Source organism: Eumetopias jubatus, unplaced genomic scaffold (genome assembly GCF_037043125.1).
Source record: "Eumetopias jubatus isolate StellerSeaLion01/CBP00866 unplaced genomic scaffold, mEumJub1_p1.0 scaffold_11, whole genome shotgun sequence".
In the NCBI taxonomy this organism is placed as follows: Eukaryota; Metazoa; Chordata; class Mammalia; order Carnivora; family Otariidae; genus Eumetopias; species Eumetopias jubatus.
The window spans coordinates 64841187-64859850 of record NW_028274817.1 but is presented as its reverse complement, the minus strand read 5'-3'; the positions used below and the strand labels follow the sequence as shown (position 1 = coordinate 64859850).

General features: G+C 38.2%; 1 protein-coding gene across 3 annotated transcripts in view; it reads right to left on the bottom strand.

The window, feature by feature from the left end:
- The window catches only part of MAGT1 (magnesium transporter 1), a 50899-nt gene that overhangs the window by 29512 nt on the left and 2723 nt on the right, over positions 1-18664 (bottom strand). Inside the window, exons 2-4 of one of the 3 annotated variants that reach the window (XM_028101486.2) lie at positions 15126-15256; positions 9237-9406; positions 5674-5791 (exon numbers count right to left, since the gene is read on the bottom strand). In XM_028101486.2, the coding sequence (XP_027957287.1) occupies positions 5674-5791; positions 9237-9406 (288 nt within the window). In that variant the 5' untranslated portion in view covers positions 15126-15256. The remainder of the gene's footprint in view (positions 1-5673; positions 5792-9236; positions 9407-15125; positions 15257-18664) is intronic. The other 2 variants (XM_088028723.1, XM_028101485.2) reach the window with 2 other exon arrangements.

Genomic DNA, 18664 nt, shown 5'->3' with positions numbered 1-18664 from the left:
AAAAAGAGAAGATGCTCTACATGATGTGTCATCAGGGAAATGCAAATTAAAACAATAGTAAGATACCACTACATGACTATTACAATGGCCAAAATGCAGAATACTGACAACACCAAATACTGATGAATATGTGAAGTAACGGAGACCCTCATTTATTGCTCTTGGAAATGAAAAATGATACAGCCAGGTTGGAAGATTATTTGGCAGGTTCTTAACAAAACTAAACATACTCTTACCTTATGATCCAGCAATCACACTCCTTGATATTTACCCAAAGGAGCTGGAAACTTATGTCTGCACAAAAATCAACATATGGATGTTTATGAGGAGTTGTATTCATAATTGCTAAAATGTGGAGGCAATCAAGATGTCTTTCAATACATGAAATGTATAAAGAAACTGTGGTACATCCAGACAATAGAATATTATTCAGCACTACAAAGAAATGAGCTATCAAGTCATGAAAAGACATGGAGAAACTTTAAGTACTATTAGTAAGTGAAAGAAGTCAACCTGAAAATTCTACATACTGTATGATTCTAACTATATGACATTCTGGAAAAGGCAAAACATGTAAATGGTAAAAACTTCAGTGGTTACCAAGGGTTGGGGGAGGGATGAATTGGCAGAGTATGGAGGATTATTAGGACAGTGAAAATACTCTTTATGATACCATACTGATGGATACTTATCATTACATATTTGTCTAAGCCAAGAGAATATACAAGAACGAGAGTGAATACTGATATAAACTATACACTTTTGGTCATTATGATGTGTCAATACAAGTTCATCAACTGTAACAAATGTACTACTCTGGTGGGGAATGCTGATAATGGGAAAGGCTACCCATGTGTGGGGGCAAGGGGTATAAGGGAAATCTCCACATCTGTCCCGGAATTCTTCCATGAACCTTAGTTGCTCTAAAAAAATCTTAATTTTAAAAAATACAGGTGCAAGGGACACCTGGGTGGCTCAGTCAGTTAAGCATCTGCCTTTGGCTCAGGTTGTGATCTCAGGGTCCTGGAATGGAGCCCTGCATCGGGTTCCCTGCTCAGCGGGGAGCCTGCTTCTCCCTCTCCCTCTGCCTGCCACTCCCCCTGCTTGTGCTCTCTCTCTCTCTCTCTGTCAAATAAATAAAATCTTTTTAAAAAGCTGTAAAAAAAAATACAGGTGTGAGAAGTCATGACTGATAGAGCCAATGGGTATGGGATGCAGAACACAGGAAAAGGTTAAGCTTTGAACGAGATTTTCCACTAAGTCAGGAAACAAGAGGGCAGACAGGTACCTAGTTCTACTAAGAACTACAATGTGGCATAATGGTGGGATTCACACTGTGATTTAAAAATTTACTTGACTAATGATGTATTGTATGGTGACTAACATAATAAAATTAAAAAAATAAAAATAAAGTTACTTGATAAACTGTAGAGTTAAAACTGGTTAAAATGGTAACATTTGTATTATACGTTGTTTAAAATAATAAAAAAATATAAAACCTTCTTGATTACTACCCATCTTCTATATTCTAATAGGTTAGCATTGACCATTACATTTCATAGCTAGCTCAAGTTCAGATTTATTTCACTAACTACTCTAGATCTCATATAATTCCTATTTAAAACTTGTTGTTGCCAGGGGCGCCTGGGTGGCTCAGTTGTTAAGCGTCTGCCTTCAGCTCAGGTCATGATCCCAGAGTTCTGGGATCGAGCCCTGCGTCGGGCTCCCTGCTCTGTGGGAAGCCTACTTCTCCCTCTCCCACTCCCCCTGCTTGTATTCCCTCTCTCGCTGTCTCTCTCTGTCAAATAAACAAATAAAATCTTTAGAAAAGAAAAAGAAAAAACTTCATGTGGCCAGGAGTTAAGATGACAGAGGAGTAGGGAACCCTAATTTCATCTGGTTCCTGGAATTCAGCTCAATAGTTAACAAATCATTCTAAACACCAGAGAAATCAACCAGAGAATTGAGAAAAAAATTGCTGTAATTCTACAAATAGGAAAGAGACCACTTTTTGTAAGGCAGATGAGGAGACGTGAATCCAGGGCGATATATTGGAAGATAAAACCAAGGAGAGGAGGGAGCTGCCTTAATCCAGCTACCAGAAAGTATTATAAGCAGAGGAGGGCAAAATCGTAACTTTTAGAAGTTTGCTCCAGTGGGGAACATCCCTGCCTTAAAGGTGCTCAAATGGTGAAGCGGGGCAGAATCCCAGATGGGAAAGGGTGGTCTCAGGATTCCTAGGGTCACAAAAAGAATGGGGGTACCTGACTGTGACAGAGTTCCCAGGCATCAGAGCAAGGAAGCCGGCTGCAAACAGCAAGCCTAGGAGTCGGCTTTCTTTTCTTTTCTTTTTTTTATTCTAAGATTTTATTTATTTATTTGAGAGAGAGAGAGAGAGAGAGAGACCGCACAAGCAGAGGCAGCTGCAGGCAGAGGGAGAAGCAGGCTCCCCACTGAGCAAGGAGCCCGATGCAGCACTTGATCCCAGGACCCTGGGATCATGACCTGAGCCGAAGGCAGATTCCTAAGGGACTGAGCCACCCAGGTATCCCAAGGAGGCGGCTTTCTGCTCGATGTTGCCATAAACCACGAACCACTGCAGAACCACTGCACGGTCGGGTAACTACTCTCCAGGAAAGGGCCCAGCAAAAGGCAGAAGCATGCCAAGATGCCCCTCCTTCCCCTGGGAGGAACGGCACGGATCTGCACCACAGGAGTCTGTAAAGTTTGGAGACTCAAAACAGGGTCGTGTACCTGAGAGTAAAACACTCAGTCATAAGCTGAATGAATACAGAGTTCAGACAGAACCAGGGAAACGAGTGATTGACTGATTTTCTGTGAGGGCTCACTGAAGAATGGGAGGTGCGAACGTTCAACTCCAGGGCTACAGATCGGGGTGCTGCAATTTTTATCCCCCCATCGGTGATGAAAGCCTTCAGGGAGCAAAACAGCACCACATAGTACAATCTGGGAGCCGCTTACATTGAGACAGGCCCCCTCGCAAGGGAGGGACACTTCCACCACAAGAACACCTGAGAATCAGTGCAACAGGCCCCTCCCCCAGAAGACCAACAGGAACAACCAGCTAACACCAAGGTTACCGATCATAGAGAATTGCAAAACTTCAGCTCTAGAGAAAACAGTATATAGCATTAGTGGGTTTTTTTTTTTAATTCTTTAGTCTTTCAGTTCTATTATTGTTTTCAGCTATTTCCTTTTTTAATCAATTCTTTTTTAAGTCTTTAATTTTTATGTTTATATTTACATTATGTATACATATTTTATTTTTGGTTTCCTTTCATTGTATTTTATTTTTGTATATATATGTTTTTCTTTCTTTCCTAATTTGGGACCTAGTTTTTTTTTTTTTTTTTTAATACACAAACCAAAATACACCCAGGATCTAATTTATTGTTTTGTTCTGTTTTACTTCATTTCATTTTTTCTTATTTTGTTTTGTTTCTGTTTACTTCTGTTTTTTTTTAAGATTTTATTTATTTATTTATTTGAGAGAGAGAATGAGATAGAGAGAGAGAGAGCACGAGATCCAAGAGGGTCAGAGGGAGAAGCAGACTCCCCGCCGAGCAGGGAGCCTGATGCGGCACTCGATCCCAGGACTCCAGGACCATGACCCGAGCCGAAGGCAGCTGCTCAACCAACTGAGCCACCCAGGCGCCCTCTGATTTGTTTTGTTTGTATTTTTCTGGTGTTGTTTTTGCTATTTTTGACTTTGCTCTCTCTTTCATCTAACCTTTTCTGGACATAATGACAAGACAGAGAAACTCACCCCAAAAGAAAAGAACATGAGGCAGTACTCACTATCAGGGATTTAATCAGTACGGATATAAGTAAGATGTCAGAACTAGAATGCATAACGATTATAATGATACTAGTTGGGCTTGAAAAAAGCATAGGAGAATCCCTTACTGAAGAAATAAAAGAACTAAAATCTAATCAGGCCAAAATAAAAATGCTATTCCTGAGATGCAGTCAAAAATGGAAGCTCTAACTGCAAAGGATAAACAAGGCAGAAGAGTCAGTGATATAGAAGACAAAATGATGGAAAATAAGGAACCTGAGAAAAAGAGAGAAAAAACAACTACTGGATCACAAAGGGAGGATTCGAGAAATCAGCGATACCATAAAGCAAAGTAACAGGGGTCCCAGAAGAGGGGAGGGGGGGGGAGAGAGAGAGAGAAAGAGGGAGGGAGGGAGAGAGGGAGGGAGAGAGCAGAGGGAGAGAGGGGAGGGAGAGGGAGGGAGGGAGGCAGGGAAAGAGAGGGGGGCAGAAGGTTTATTTGAACAAATTATAGCTGAGAACTTCCCTAATCTGGGGAAGGAAACAAGCATTCAAGTCCAGGAGGCACAGAGAACACCCCTCAAAAATCAATAAAAATAGATCAATACAGTGGCGCCTGGGTGGCTCAGTCATTAAACGTCTGCCTTTGGCTCAGGTCATGATCCTAGGGTCCTGGGATGGAGTCCCACATCAGGCTCCCTGCTCCGCGGGAAGCCTGCTTCTCCCTCTCCCACTCCCCCTGCTTGTGCCCCTCTCTCGCTGTCTCTCTGTCAAATAAATAAAATCTTTTAAAAAAATAAATAAATAAAAATGGGCAGAGAACCTGAATAGACATTTTTCCAAAGAAGACATACAGATGGCCAATAGATACATGAAAAGATGCTCAACATCACTAATCATCAGAGAAAGGCAAATCAAAACTATAATGAGATATCACCTCACACCTGTCAGGATGGCTCAAATAAAAAAGACAAGAAATAACAAGTGTTGGTGAAGATGTGGATAAAAGAGAACCCTTGTGCAATGTTGGTGGAAATGTAAATTGGTGCAACCAGTATGGAAAACAGTATGAAGCTTCCTCAAAACATTAAAAATGGAAATATCACATGATCCAGGAATTGCACTATTGAGTATTTACCTAAAGAAAATGAAAACACTAGCTAGAAAGGATATATGCATTCCTATTTATTGCAGAGACATCTATAATAGCCAAAATATAAAAGCAACCCACATGTCCATCGATAGATTAATGGACAGAAAAGATATGACATGTATGCATGTATGTACACACACACACACACACACACACACACACACACACACACACACTACTCAGCCATAAAAAATAATGAAATTTTGCCATTTATGACAACATGGGTGGACCTAGAGGGTATTATGCTAAGCGAAGTAAGTTCAGACAGAGGACAAATACCATATGATATCACTTATATGTGGAATCTAAAAAACACACCCACAAACAGACCCAGAAATACAGAGAACAAACGTGGGTAGTTGCCAGAGGGAAGGGCGGATATGCAAAATAGGTGAAGGGGATTAAGAGGAACAAACTTCTGGTTATAAAATAAGTAAGTCACAGAAATGTAAACTATAGCACAGGGTATACAATCAATAATATTGTAATAACCTTGTGTGGTAATGGATGGTGACTACCCTTATCATGTTGAGCACTAAGTAATGTATGGAACTGTCAAATCACTGTTGTACACCTGAAAGCAATATAACATTATATACCCAGTATACTTAGATAACAATGAATATATAAATAAAACTTCTTGTGGCTATTGAAAAAGATATATTCCATTTTATCTATAGTTAACTTATCCTTACTTAATAAAATAAGCCAAAGATCTTACCATCTGAAATACATCAGAGCCTTCATCAAAATCCACCATAGCAAAAAATATCCTGTTGGTAAATGCACTGGAGTATCGCCAGGAGTTTGCCAGGATCTGGAATTCTTCATCAGCTTGCCTGGATACAATCAGATTTGTGAAGATAACATATAAAACACTTTTAAAAGCAATCTAATTTATCAGCAGTAAAACAGAGCCAAAGAGGGGCACCTGGGTGGCTCAGTTGGTTAAGCGACTGCCTTCGGCTCAGGTCATGATCCTGGAGTCCCAGGATCGAGTCCCGCATCAGGCTCCCTGCTCAGCAGAAGTCTGCTTCTCCCTCTGACCCTCCTCCCTCTCATGTTCTCTCTCTATCATTCTCTCTGTCTCTCAATAAATAAATAAAAATCTTTAAAAAAAAAAAACAGAAACAAAGAAGCAATAGCAGTTTTTCCAATGGGGGAAATATTTTGAGAGATAGAGAGATAGAGACAGAGAGGGAGAGAGAGAGAGAAAGAAACACCAGTCAGGTTCTGCTGACAGGGTTAGAACCTTGGAAAATACTGCCATTGTTTTGGCATAAAAGAAGCCTTATCCTAAGTGTTGGGGATTTCAACAGAAAGTAGTTACTTGACTCAGCTTCACACTTTGTGCTTGTTTCTTATCTCAAAGCTCTTTAAGTAGTCATTGGAAAAATCCAGCTAACTGTCTGTACAACAATTTTTAATACCCTAAATTTCTTTTAAGTGTTCAAAGACAAGGTTGAAGTATTTTCAGAGAAAGTAGACTATAACAGTAACCCATTTTATAAATCTAACATATAACATGCTATTATTTAGTAAATAAAAATACAGTCAGATGAATTATTAGGGTGAAAGATAAGAAGAATCTAGGGAATTGAGATTAACTGAAACCTCAAGTCATGTTTGACTTTTCCCTTATTGCCCATATGCTTTCAGTTTCCAAGATGTAATAATTCTTCATTTGTGATTATCTTTTAACTCCAACCCTTTCCATTTATTTTTATTGCTATCAGCTAAAGGCAGATGTTTAATATCTGACATTAGAATATTAAAATACTGACTCTAGTTTCTCCTCTTCCAATCATTCTTATGCTGCAATATACATGTCTTCTTAAATCACTACTTTTCTGAAACTTCTACTCTTCTCTGAAGCCATTGTTGTTTTTCTACTACCTTTGGAACAGTCTCCACCCTTTTTCACTGGTTATTCAAGGTTCTTTATCATCCAGTTCCAATAAGGCATCTAACTTTTACGTAGCCTTACTACGAATCAATATAAAACAGGATCTCGGGCGCCTGGGTGGCTCAGTTGGTTGAGCGACTGCCTTCGGCTCAGGTCATGATCCTGGAGTCCCAGGATCGAGTCCCACATCGGGCTCCCTGCTCAGCAGGGAGTCTGCTTCTCCCTCTGACCCTCTTCCCTCTCGTGCTTTCTATCTCTCATTCTCTCTCTCTCTCAAATAAATAAATAAAATCTTTAAAAAAAATATATAGAACAGGATCTCTTAATTCCGGCATTTTATTTACCACCATCTCTGTACCCTTGCACACATCTTTACTTCTAACCAAAACATTCTACTTCTATCTAAATCTGATCCATCTGTCCAGCCCTAATACAAATCCTTTCTTCTCCATTAGACCAACCCTAATCTTCCTGTTATATGTCCTCCCTGAAATTTTATAGTATTTATTATGCACATAACCCACTTGGTACTTAGTTATAAATTGTCTTATATTGCCAGCTAAATTTTCACGTGTGGAACTCATTTCCCCAGCCATATGATAAGGGTAGGCCATCTTATACTTCTCATCCTGATAGCACCAAATATATAATATTATACACATTGCTGTTAATTTTTATTTTTTGAATGAGCTTAGGAAAATGCAAGCTAATTTTAAATTCGGTCTTATAGAAAGTAAGATACTAATAAAAACTTAGGTTAATAAGAATGTATTTAATTTGCATTTAGTACAGAATTATGAAGGAGTTTGTGTTTGTTCCTTAAAATTTTTGTATACTCCTGATTGCTGAGTGAAATGACTAAATTAAAAGTGATTCTAGATTTTAAGTTTATGCATAATTAATACCTACTATCCAGCATATGTACTCAAAAATAAGTACTCTGGGATCAAATACCTTGACTATTTCCTACCTCTGAGGGGAAAATCCTTTAAGAAAAGTTAGTAAGTCTTGGGGTAACGTAATGCATATTCTAAAAAAAAAATTGTCTAATCCTTCACATGGACCCACAGGCTGTCAGAACTTGGAAAGCCTTCAAGATTTTACTAAATTAGTTCTTCATTGGGTAGCTCTGTCATTTTATTTAATGTGAATTCCCAGATCACACATATTGATCTAAAAATATAAGTTAATGGGGCGCCTGGGTGGCTCGGTTGGTTAAGCAACTGCCTTCGGCTCAGGTCATGATCCTGGAGTCCCGGGATCGAGTCCTGCATCGGGTTCCCTGCTCAGCACGGAGTCTGCTTCTCCCTCTGACCCTCTTCCCTCTCGTGCTCTCTCTCATTCTCTCTCTCTCAAATAAATAAATAAAATCTTTAAAAAATATATAAGTTAAAAAAATACCAAAAAGGAAAAGCTATTCTGTTTTTTAGTACCCACTATTTTAAATTTTGTTTTAAAGAAATATAGTCCTGGGACACATGGGTGGCTCAGTTGGTTAAGCATCTGCCTTCGGCTCAGGTCATGATCCCAGAGTCCTGGGATCGAGTCCCATATTGGGCTCCTTGCTCAGTGGGGAGCCTGCTTCTCCCTCTGCCTGCCACTTCTCCCTCTGCCTGCCTCTTCTCCCTCTGCCTGCCGCTTCCTCTGCTTGTGCTCACTCTTGCACTCTGACGAATAAAAAATCTTTAAAAAATAAAATAAAATAAAGAAATATAGTCCTTTTGTTTAAAGAAATATCAATCTTTGTTCCTAAGATTACTCAGAAACAGTAAAATAAAATCAAACCATTGTTCGATGAAAGTTTAAGTGAGATTAGTCTCCATTTCCAAGGTTTTCAATCACTACAAAATAATCTAGAAAAAAGAAAACATCTCTAAATCATACATCTTTATTTTCTAAAAATGTTCTCCTGTAATTCCAAATTTGGATGTAGCTACCATTATTGCATTAATAATTATCTCTAGCTTTGCATAGACCAGTTAAAAGATTTTGGAACCTATTTCTTCATAAATGAGAGAATATTTGCTTTACTTACCTTCTGGGGTTGTATAAAATAAGAGTATGAAACTGAAAGCACTTACAAATAATAAAATACTACATTAATCCTACTGGCATACATTTATATAAATTGATACCAATTTATATGATGATTATTCAGTTTTTAAGTTATTCCTATCATGGCTACCACAATACCCCGACTAATGTGGGAAACCAAGAATGACTGTAAAAAAGGGCAGTATGTGTTACTACAGACATCCTAAGTAAGATATATTCAATAATTGTTTATGTGCCCACTGAACTAATTTGGTTCTTCTGGGATTGAGAAACAGTTAAAATCTAATGTTATTTAATTTTAAAGTGTAGCTGAAAGTTCATACTTGCACACGACACACTGTCTGTGAAGTTGGAGAGCAGTGAACATGACAATAACGGAGTAGTTTCTTGGTGGGGCTTTAACAAGGCGACGGAACTTGTCTCCATTCATTCTTATTACAGGTCTTTTATTGGTCCATTCCATCAGTTGACTAACCTTTTCTGATAACACCATCTAAAAAAAAAAAAAGGAAGGAACGTGGTGTTAATGCTCTCAGCATGGCATTTGAAGTTCCTTTTAACTAGGCAACTTACCTAAAACCAAGACTAACATGCAGAGGTACACAGAAAATGTGAGAAACCTAGAAATAAAATCTGATAATTGGGCCTGATAATGATAATTATTCTTAAAATTCTATTATTCCATGATGAGATTTAATCAGATACTGCCCTATTGATGTGAATTACTTATTTATACTAACAAATAAAATATAAAATCATAAAACTTTTCATTTGCCAAAGATTCCAAAGAACGTTGAGTTAAACCAGTTAGTTTTGTACACGATTTTGCTTCTCAAAACCAAAACAAAATAAAAACAAAACATACCTATAAAGAAACTGGAGTAGTTAAAACAATCTTGAAAACAAAGAATAAAATGGGAGGATCACTCTACCTGATTTTAAGGTTTACTATATAGCTATAATAAGCAAGGCAGAGTGGTACTGATGACAGAACAGACTCAGATCAATGGCACAGAAACAGACCTACATTAAGTATAGCCAACTGATTTTTCACAAAGGTGAAAAAGTCAGTAAAGCAAGGCTAGGTTTTCAACAAATAGTGCTGGAGCAACGGGACATCCATAGTCAAAAATAGGAATCTTGAACTAAACTTCACACTTTATACAAAAATTAACTCAAACTGGATCACATAAAAATGAAAACTATGAAAATTTTAGAAAAAAAAAGAAAAAAGGGGCACCTGGCTCGCTCAGTCAGTGGAACATGTTACTCTTGATCTTGGGGTTGTGAGTTCAAGCCCCACACTGGGCATACAGCTTACTTACAAAAATTTTTGTTTAGGAAAAAGATTAAGAGAGAACATTTAGGATCCTGGGGTAGGGAAAGAGTTCTTAGACCTGAAGCCAAAAAGCATGACTCATAAAAAAGAAAATAAAAAGATAACCTCACCAAAATTAAATTTTTTTCTCTAGGAAAGACCATCTTAAGAGGAGGAAAAGACAGGGCGCCTGGGTGGCTCAGTTGGTTAAGCGACTGCCTTCGGCTCAGGTCACGATCCTGGAGTCCCTGGATCGAGTCCCGCATCGGACTCCCTGCCCGGCGGGGAGTCTGCTTCTCCCTCTGACCCTCCCCCCATCTCATGTGCTTTCTCTCTCATTCTCTCTCTCAAATAAATAAATAAAATCTTAAAAAAAAGAGGAAAAGAAAAGCTAGAGTGGGAGAAAATATTTTCAAACCACATATCCGACAAAAGATTAGTAGTTATACTTTCAAAAACTATCAAAACTCAGGGTGCCTGGGTGGTTCAGTTGGTTAGGCATCTGACTTTTGATTTCAGCTCAAGTCATGATCTCACAGTCATGGGATCGAGCCCCATGTTGGGCTCTGTGCTCAGTGGGGAGTCTGCTTGAGATTCTCTCCCTCTTCCTCTGTCCCTGTTCATATGCACGTGCTTGCTCTCTCTAAATAAATAAGTAAATAAAATCTTTAAAAAAAGATTTTATTTGAGAGAGAGAGAATGAGAGCAAGAGAGAGAGAAAGCACGGGGGGGGGGAGGGTCAGAGGGAGAAGCAGACTCCCTGCTGAGCAGGGAGCCCAATATGGGACTCGATCCTGGGACTCCAGGATCGTGACCTGAGCCAAAGGCAGTCGCTTAACCAACTGAGCCACCCGGGCGCCCATAAGTAAATAAAATCTTAAAAAAAAAAAGAAATGGAACTTGTTTTTCCAGGAAGGGAACAGTAACATCGATTCTAAAAATGCATGATTTACCTTTAAAGCATGGCTGAATTCAGCCAATACTGAAAAAAAAAAATATTTCGGGAGTATACCTATGAACAACATAGAAAGAATGCACAAAAATTAGTTTTGTAGCAGATTCAAAATAATTCTGGTAAGAGCCATAAAATAAATATGTCACAAATGGAAAACCAAATATACACTCTAAGCCCATAGAGAAATATATACACTCTCAAAAGATTAGTATAACAAATAATTAACAAGATTTGTGGAACAATGATACTGAGGAAACAGATCACTCTAAACCAGGGTTTTACAACAGTGGCAATACTGACATCTTGAGCCAGATAATTCTTTGTTGTCTGGAGGTGTCCTGCACATTGTAGGATGCTGAGTGGCACCCCTGATCTTCATGCACCAGATGCCAGTAGTACCCCTACCTTCAGCTGCCACAACCAAAAATGTCTCCAGACATTGCCAGATAACCCCTGGGAGCAAAATTCCCCTCCTCCCTCATTGAGAACCACTGTTTAAACTGAAAAGAATTTTCACAGTATGATTTAAGTTTTTATCATCTTATTATGTATCTAATTTTTTAATTCATTACTGATCAGAACACAATATAAAAGAAGAATGTGGTGATAAAGTAAACCAAAACTTCCCAGAGCAAGCCCTCAGCATAATGGGTAATAAACTTTCTAGACCAGTGTTTCTCCAAGTGTGGTTGGTATAAAGGAGCTTGTTAGATGTTAAGACTTCCAGGTTTTGGGCGCCTGGGTGGCTCAGTTGGTTAAGTGACTGCCTTCGGCTCAGGTCATGATTTTGGAGTCCCGGGATCGAGTCCCACATCGGGCTCCCTGCTCAGCAGGGAGTCTGCTTCTCCCTCTGTCCCTCTCCCCTCTCATGCTCTCTCTCTATCTCATTCTCTCTCTCAAATAAATAAAAAATCTTTAAAAAAAACTTATAAAAAAAAAAGACTGCCAGGTTTCATCCTCTAGTAAATTTGATTCAGTAGGTCTACAGTAAGTTCCGAGAATATGAAATTTTAAGAGGTAACCCAAGTGATTCTTTATATACACTGAAGTTTCAGAACTACTGCTATACATTCTCATTCTTATGGGTACAGACTACATGTTATATAAATATGTGTAACACAGGGAAATTAAATAAACATTAAGCTATTCAAATGATAAATAAGAGGGAAAAATATTTCATTCCTAATAATAAACCACTACTTGATCTTCCTGGAATGACTGAGGAATGTGATATATTTTATTTTATTTTATTTTTTTTTTTAAAGATTTTATTTATTTATTTGACAGAGAGAGAGAGAGAGCACAAGTAGGCAGGCAGGCAGGCAGGCAGAGGCAGAGGGAGAAGCAGGCTCCCCACTGAGCAGGGAGCCCGATGTGGGGCTCGATCCCAGGACCCTGGGATCATGACCTGAGCCGAAGGCAGACGCTTAACCGACTGAGCCACCCAGGCGCCCCGAGGAATGTGATATATTTTAGATAACTCAAATATAACATCTTAATAATTGAGACACTTTTTAAAAATTCCAGTAGAGTTAATATACAGTGCTATATTAGTTTCAGGTGTACAATATACTGATTCAACAATTTTTTGGGGGGGATTCAACAATTCTATACATTACTCAGTGCTCATCAAATTAAGTGTACTCTTAATCCGCTTCACTGATTTCACCCATCCCCCCATCCACCTCCCCTTTGGTAACCACCTGTTTATTCTCTATAGTTAAGAGTCTGCTTTTTGGTTTGCCTTTTTTTTTTTCCTTTGTTTGTTTTGCTTATTAAATTCCACATATGAATGAAATCATATGGTATTTGCCTTTCTCCGACTTACTTCACATAGCATTATACTCTCTAGTTCCATCCAAGTTGTTGCAAATGGCAAGAGTTCATTCTTTTTTATGGCTGAATAATATTCTATTGTATGTATATATATATCCATATTTACCCATTCATCTATCAGTAGACACTTGGGATGCTCCCATAATTTGGCTATTGTAAATAATGCTGTGATAAACATAGGGGTGCATATATCCTTCTGAATTAGTGTTTTTGTATTCTTTGTGTAAATACCCAGTAGTACAATTACTGGATCATATGGTAATTCTATTTTTAATTTTTTGAGGAACCACCATACTGCCACAGTGGCTGCACCAGTCTGCATTTCCATCAACAGTGCACAAGGGTTCCTTTTTTCCCACATCCTCACCAACACCTTTTGTTTCTTGTGTTTTTCATTTTAGCCATTCTGACAGGTGTGAGGTGACATCTCATTGATGCTTTGATATGCATTTCCCTGATGATCAGTGATACTGAGCATCTTTCCATGGAGAGATGTCTACTTTTAATTGGATTATTTGTGTTTTTCTGGTGTTGAGTTATAGAAATTCTTTATATATTCTGGATACTAACCCTTTATTGGATATGTAATTTGCAAATAATCTTCTCCCACTCCATAGGTTGCCTTTAGTTTGCTGATTGTTTCCTTCGCTGGGCAGAAGCTTTTTATCTTAATGAATTCTGAATAGTTTATTTTTGCTTTTGTTTCCCTTGCCTCAGGAGATGTATCTAGAAAAATGTTGCCAAATGTCAGACACATTTTCTAGACATATCTAGGAAAAAAGGCCAATGTCAGAGACTTTACTGTCTGTGTTCTTCTAGGGTTTAATAGTTTCAGGTCTTACATTTAGGTCCTTAATCCATTTTGAGTTTATTTTTGTATGCTATGTAAGAATATGGTCTAGTTTTTCCAACACCATTTATTGAAGAAACTGTCTTTTTCCCATTGCACATTCTTGCATCCTTTGTCGAAGATTAAATGACCATATAATTGTGGGTTTGTTTCTGGGGTTCCTATACTGTTCCAATGATCAATGTGTCTATTTTTGTGCCAGTGCCATACTGTTTTGATTATTATAGCTTTGCAGTACAACTCGAAGCCTGGAACTGTGATACCTCCAACTTTATTTTTCTTTTTCAAGATTGCTTTTTCTATTCAGGGTCTTTTGTGGCTCCATACAAATTTTAAGATTGTTTATTCTAGTTCTGTGTTAAATGCTGTTGGTACTTAGATGGGGATTACATTAGATTGCTTTGGGTAGCATGGACATTTTAACATTATTTGTTCTTTCAATCCATGAGCATGGAATATCTTTCCATCTGTTTGTGTCATCTCCAATCTCATTCATCAATGTTTTATAGTTATTTAGAGTACAGGTCCTAGCCACTTCTTTCACTAGTCCTCTGTCTTCTCTAGTATATGGTTTTATAAAGGAATTTCTCTTTTCTTCACATTTGAGTTGAAAGCTTTCCTGATTGGAGTAAATCTCTAGTACTGAAGAATCTTCTTCCTTAGGGTGCCTTTCATTCTTTGTCAGGAGCCCATTGTCTGAGTACTGAAAGCTATGGCTCAGAAATAAAAATTTTGTTTTTCTACAGCATCTTCACTAAGTCACACTATGCACTCCCCAGATATCCCTTTATCTTCCAAAGACATAACCTTCAAAAGTAAAGGATTAAAATGTTGCCCATAGTGCTCGCTTCGGCAGCACATATACTAAAATGTTGCCCATAGCCTTTGTGTCCTTCTATTTAGTACTTTAAAGTTAAGAACCACAAAGGACTACAGTAGAGAAAAGTAAGAGGTTTATCAAATGAATTATTCAGCAACTAAAAAAAGCAAATGATTTGGAAACAACTCCTACTGCAAATACTTTTTCCACTAACGGCTTTACTAAACATTGATGAAAATATATCCATCCAGTTTTTAATTTGCATTAGATATATTAATTCAAAACAAAATATAGGCTTGCTATGGAAAAACATTAAATGCATAAGGAAGGACTTTTATAATCAATTTCCCCCCTTTCCGGACTACATTATTTATTTTCGACTCAAATAAAACAAAACAAAAAAAGCAATATTATTCACAATTAAAATACTTACCAGCAAAGTAAGCTTGAACTCTGTGCTCTTGAAACATTTTAATTAGTATGACCACAAAATAATCCCAACAGGAAGCCAATTAATATCTCTAATCTTGTTAGCAATAATCAAGTATGATGAACATTTTAGGCCTATAAAGGATTAAGAGGGCCAAGAAAAGGCAGTGACACAATAGTTTAATTTCACTCTACCTGCTTGCATAATATTTATCTAAATTAGCTCTAGTAAACTAGATTAAGTCTTAACAACTACAAATTCTCCTACTGCCCCTGAATATCTCTCATGAAAAATAGCATACAGGAATCCATTATCATTTAAAGCGAAAATCTGATCCTGCCATTAAGATTTCTTATGAATTTCAGAAGTAATAAAGCTAAACATCACCAGTATGAATTCCTCTGAAATGCACCTCCTTCCCCTTTCCCCAAACTTATTTGACTGTATCTGTGTTCTACACCATCAGGGTTTATTTATAAAACTTCTTGGTATTTTTAGCTTCCTTAATCATCCACTAGTTTTCAGACATTAGTAAAATAAGAGTCCTGGTTAAGCAATACCATTTCCAACTCCATTCTTAAATTAAGAGTGACACTGAACAGGTCTGGAAACATATCTGGCAGATACCGACTGAAGGAGACAGACAGAGAGCAGAGAAGAGAGCATTTTTAATCCTTAAATGTTATCTGCTCCATTCTCAGTGTACCTACTTTCTGGACAGGGATAAAATACACTCTCTCCCCTCTCCTTGATGTTTTAGTTTTAGGGGGTACCTCATTTGTTTTGCAACTGTTCCTGGGCCTTTGATTCTTAGTAATAAGGTATTTTCTAAAGAATCACAGAGACTTTTTTGTACATGTGACAATTTCATTTGTCAGTTTTCAAAGCAATGTCAGAAAATGTAGAAGTTTTTCCAACAATAACCTGCCTTGTCAAAATATGCAGTAATTCTACTTTCTGAATATCCATAAAAACATCACAAAAAGATCAACCAAAAAATACTTTACTACCACAGAGGAACACAATCTTATCTTCTAATATTCATCTAATGTCTTCTACATGCAAGGGGTGGCATTAGACACTTTACAGTCCTCATTTAATTTTCACAATATGCAAACAGGCATTTTTGCATTCTACTGATAAAATGAAACTCAGCAACTGGCTAAGGATCATTAGGGTTGCATTAACATATATGCTCTTTAAAATTTTACAAAATTTTTTTGAAAACTGAGAAAGGGGTGGAAATCTATCATCCTAGCATTATTATGATCATTTTTATTAGGTTTCAGTATTCTATGTGCACTCACTGTTTTCCATATTTCATTTTATTTCTCTATTACAGATTCCCAGAAGTAGACCAAGATATATAGATCATTTTATCAAAGGCCCTGTTTTTTCATTTTTATCATGCTGCCTTCCTAAAACGACACAAGATGCAAGGACAAACAACTTCCCTTCTACCACAGGGGATATAATTCATCATAAAAATAAAACAAGTCATTGCAAAAGAAGTCTTTGTGACCTAGCAAAGAGCTTTGGGTTTGGAGTTGGACCAGGGGCAGAATCCCAGCTGTCTCTAGAGCTGTCTTCTTTGGGCAAGCCCCCAATAATCCCTCTTGTTCAACATCAGTCCCCTCTTCCCTCATCTTTCTTAAGGGGTTAATACTCTGCAGGGTTATTGTGAGGATTATAGATAATACATATAAACCATTGTTCCTGGCATGTAGAAGGTATTGAATAAATATTAGAGAATAAGTCAATGTTCCCGAGAAAACACTATTATAGATATAAATAATCAGGTAAGTAGAATAGCATTACATTTAACAATAGACAACCAGGAGGAACTGGAGTGATTTTTAATTATATTATGCTGACTGAAGTAAGTCAATCAGAGAAAGACATGTATCACATGACCTCACTGATATGAGGAATTCTTAATCTCAGGAACAAACTGTTACTGGAGTGGTTGGGGGTGGGAGGGATGGGGTGGCTGCGTGATAGACATTGGGGAGGGTATGTGCTACGGTGAGCGCTGTGAATTGTGCAAGACTGTTGAATCACAGATCTGTACTTCTGAAACAAATAACGCAACATATTTTAAGAAAAAAGAAAAAGAAGATAACAGGAGAGGAAGAAAAGGGGAGTATGTCAGAGGGGGAGACGAACCATGAGAGATGATGGACTCTGAAAAACAAACTGAGGGTTCTAGAGGGGAGGGTGGTAGGGGGATGGGTTAGCCTGGTGATGGGTATTGAGGAGGGCACGTTCTGCATGGAGCACTGGGTGTTATGAACAAACAATGAATCATGGAACACTGCACCAAAAACTAATGATGTAATATATGGTGATTAACATAACAATAAAAAATAAAAAAATAATTATATTATTTTAAGAATAGTGTCTTTTTAATTTTTTTTATTTATTTGTCAGAGAGAGAGAGAGAGCGCGCGCACAAGCGGAGGCTGGGGGAGAGGGAGAGGGAGAAGCAGGCTTCCCGCTGAGCAGGGAGCCTGATGCAGGACTAGATCCCAGGACCCTGAGATCGTGACCTGAGCTGAAGGCAGACACTTAACCAACTGAGCCACCCAAGCATCTCGAAAAGTGTCTTTTTAAAAGGAATACTTAAAGATTATAAGCCCAGGCATCAACCTATTTAGAGCCACATCTACTATGGTGGATAGACCTGGGATTTAAAAAAAAAAAAAGTTTTCTGGCGCCTTCGGGTTCACAGTAATCTTTTTTTTAAAGATTTATTTTTATTTATTTATTTTTTAAAGATTTTATTTATTTGAGAGAAAGAGTGAGCGAAAGAGAGAGCAGGAGCTGGGGTAAGGTACAGAGGGGAGCGGAGAAGCAGGTTCTCCTGCTGAGCAGGGAGCAGGACGTGGTGTTTGATCCCAGGACCCTGGGATCATGACCGGAGCCAAAGGCAGATGCTCAACTGACTGGGCAACCCAGGTGCCCCTTAAAGATTTATTTTTATTTGAGAAAGAGAGAATGTGCGTGCAAGCAGGGTGGGGGAATGGGGAAGAAGCAGAGGGGGTGGGAGAGAGAGGATCCTGAAACAGACTCCCTGCTGAGAGGAAGCCTGAAGCAGTGTTTGATCCCAGGACCCTGACATCATGACCTGAGCCTAAACCAAGAGTTGGACGTTTAACTGGCTGAGCAACCTAGGTGGCCCACAGCAATCCTTTTTAAACAGCCTAAAACATCCACAGTTACAGAGGAAAGGGATAAAAACTAAGCCATGTTTACCATCCTATATTAATTCCTTGTTTACTGATGAGAAAATCCCATTTTAGGTTCTGAAACCTAAACAAACTGCAAGTGAAAGAACGGATTCCTGACCCTACATACACACATTTATTTAATTAATTTCATGTTTATCAAGGACCTTTTTGACACTGCTAGGTGCCAGGAAAACAAAAATGAATTTAAAGGTACCTGTATTTTTAAAAAAGTATATTCAAGGGGCACCTGGGTGGCTCAGTCGTTAAGCATCTGTCTTCAGCTCAGGTCATGATCTCAGGGTCCTGAGATCG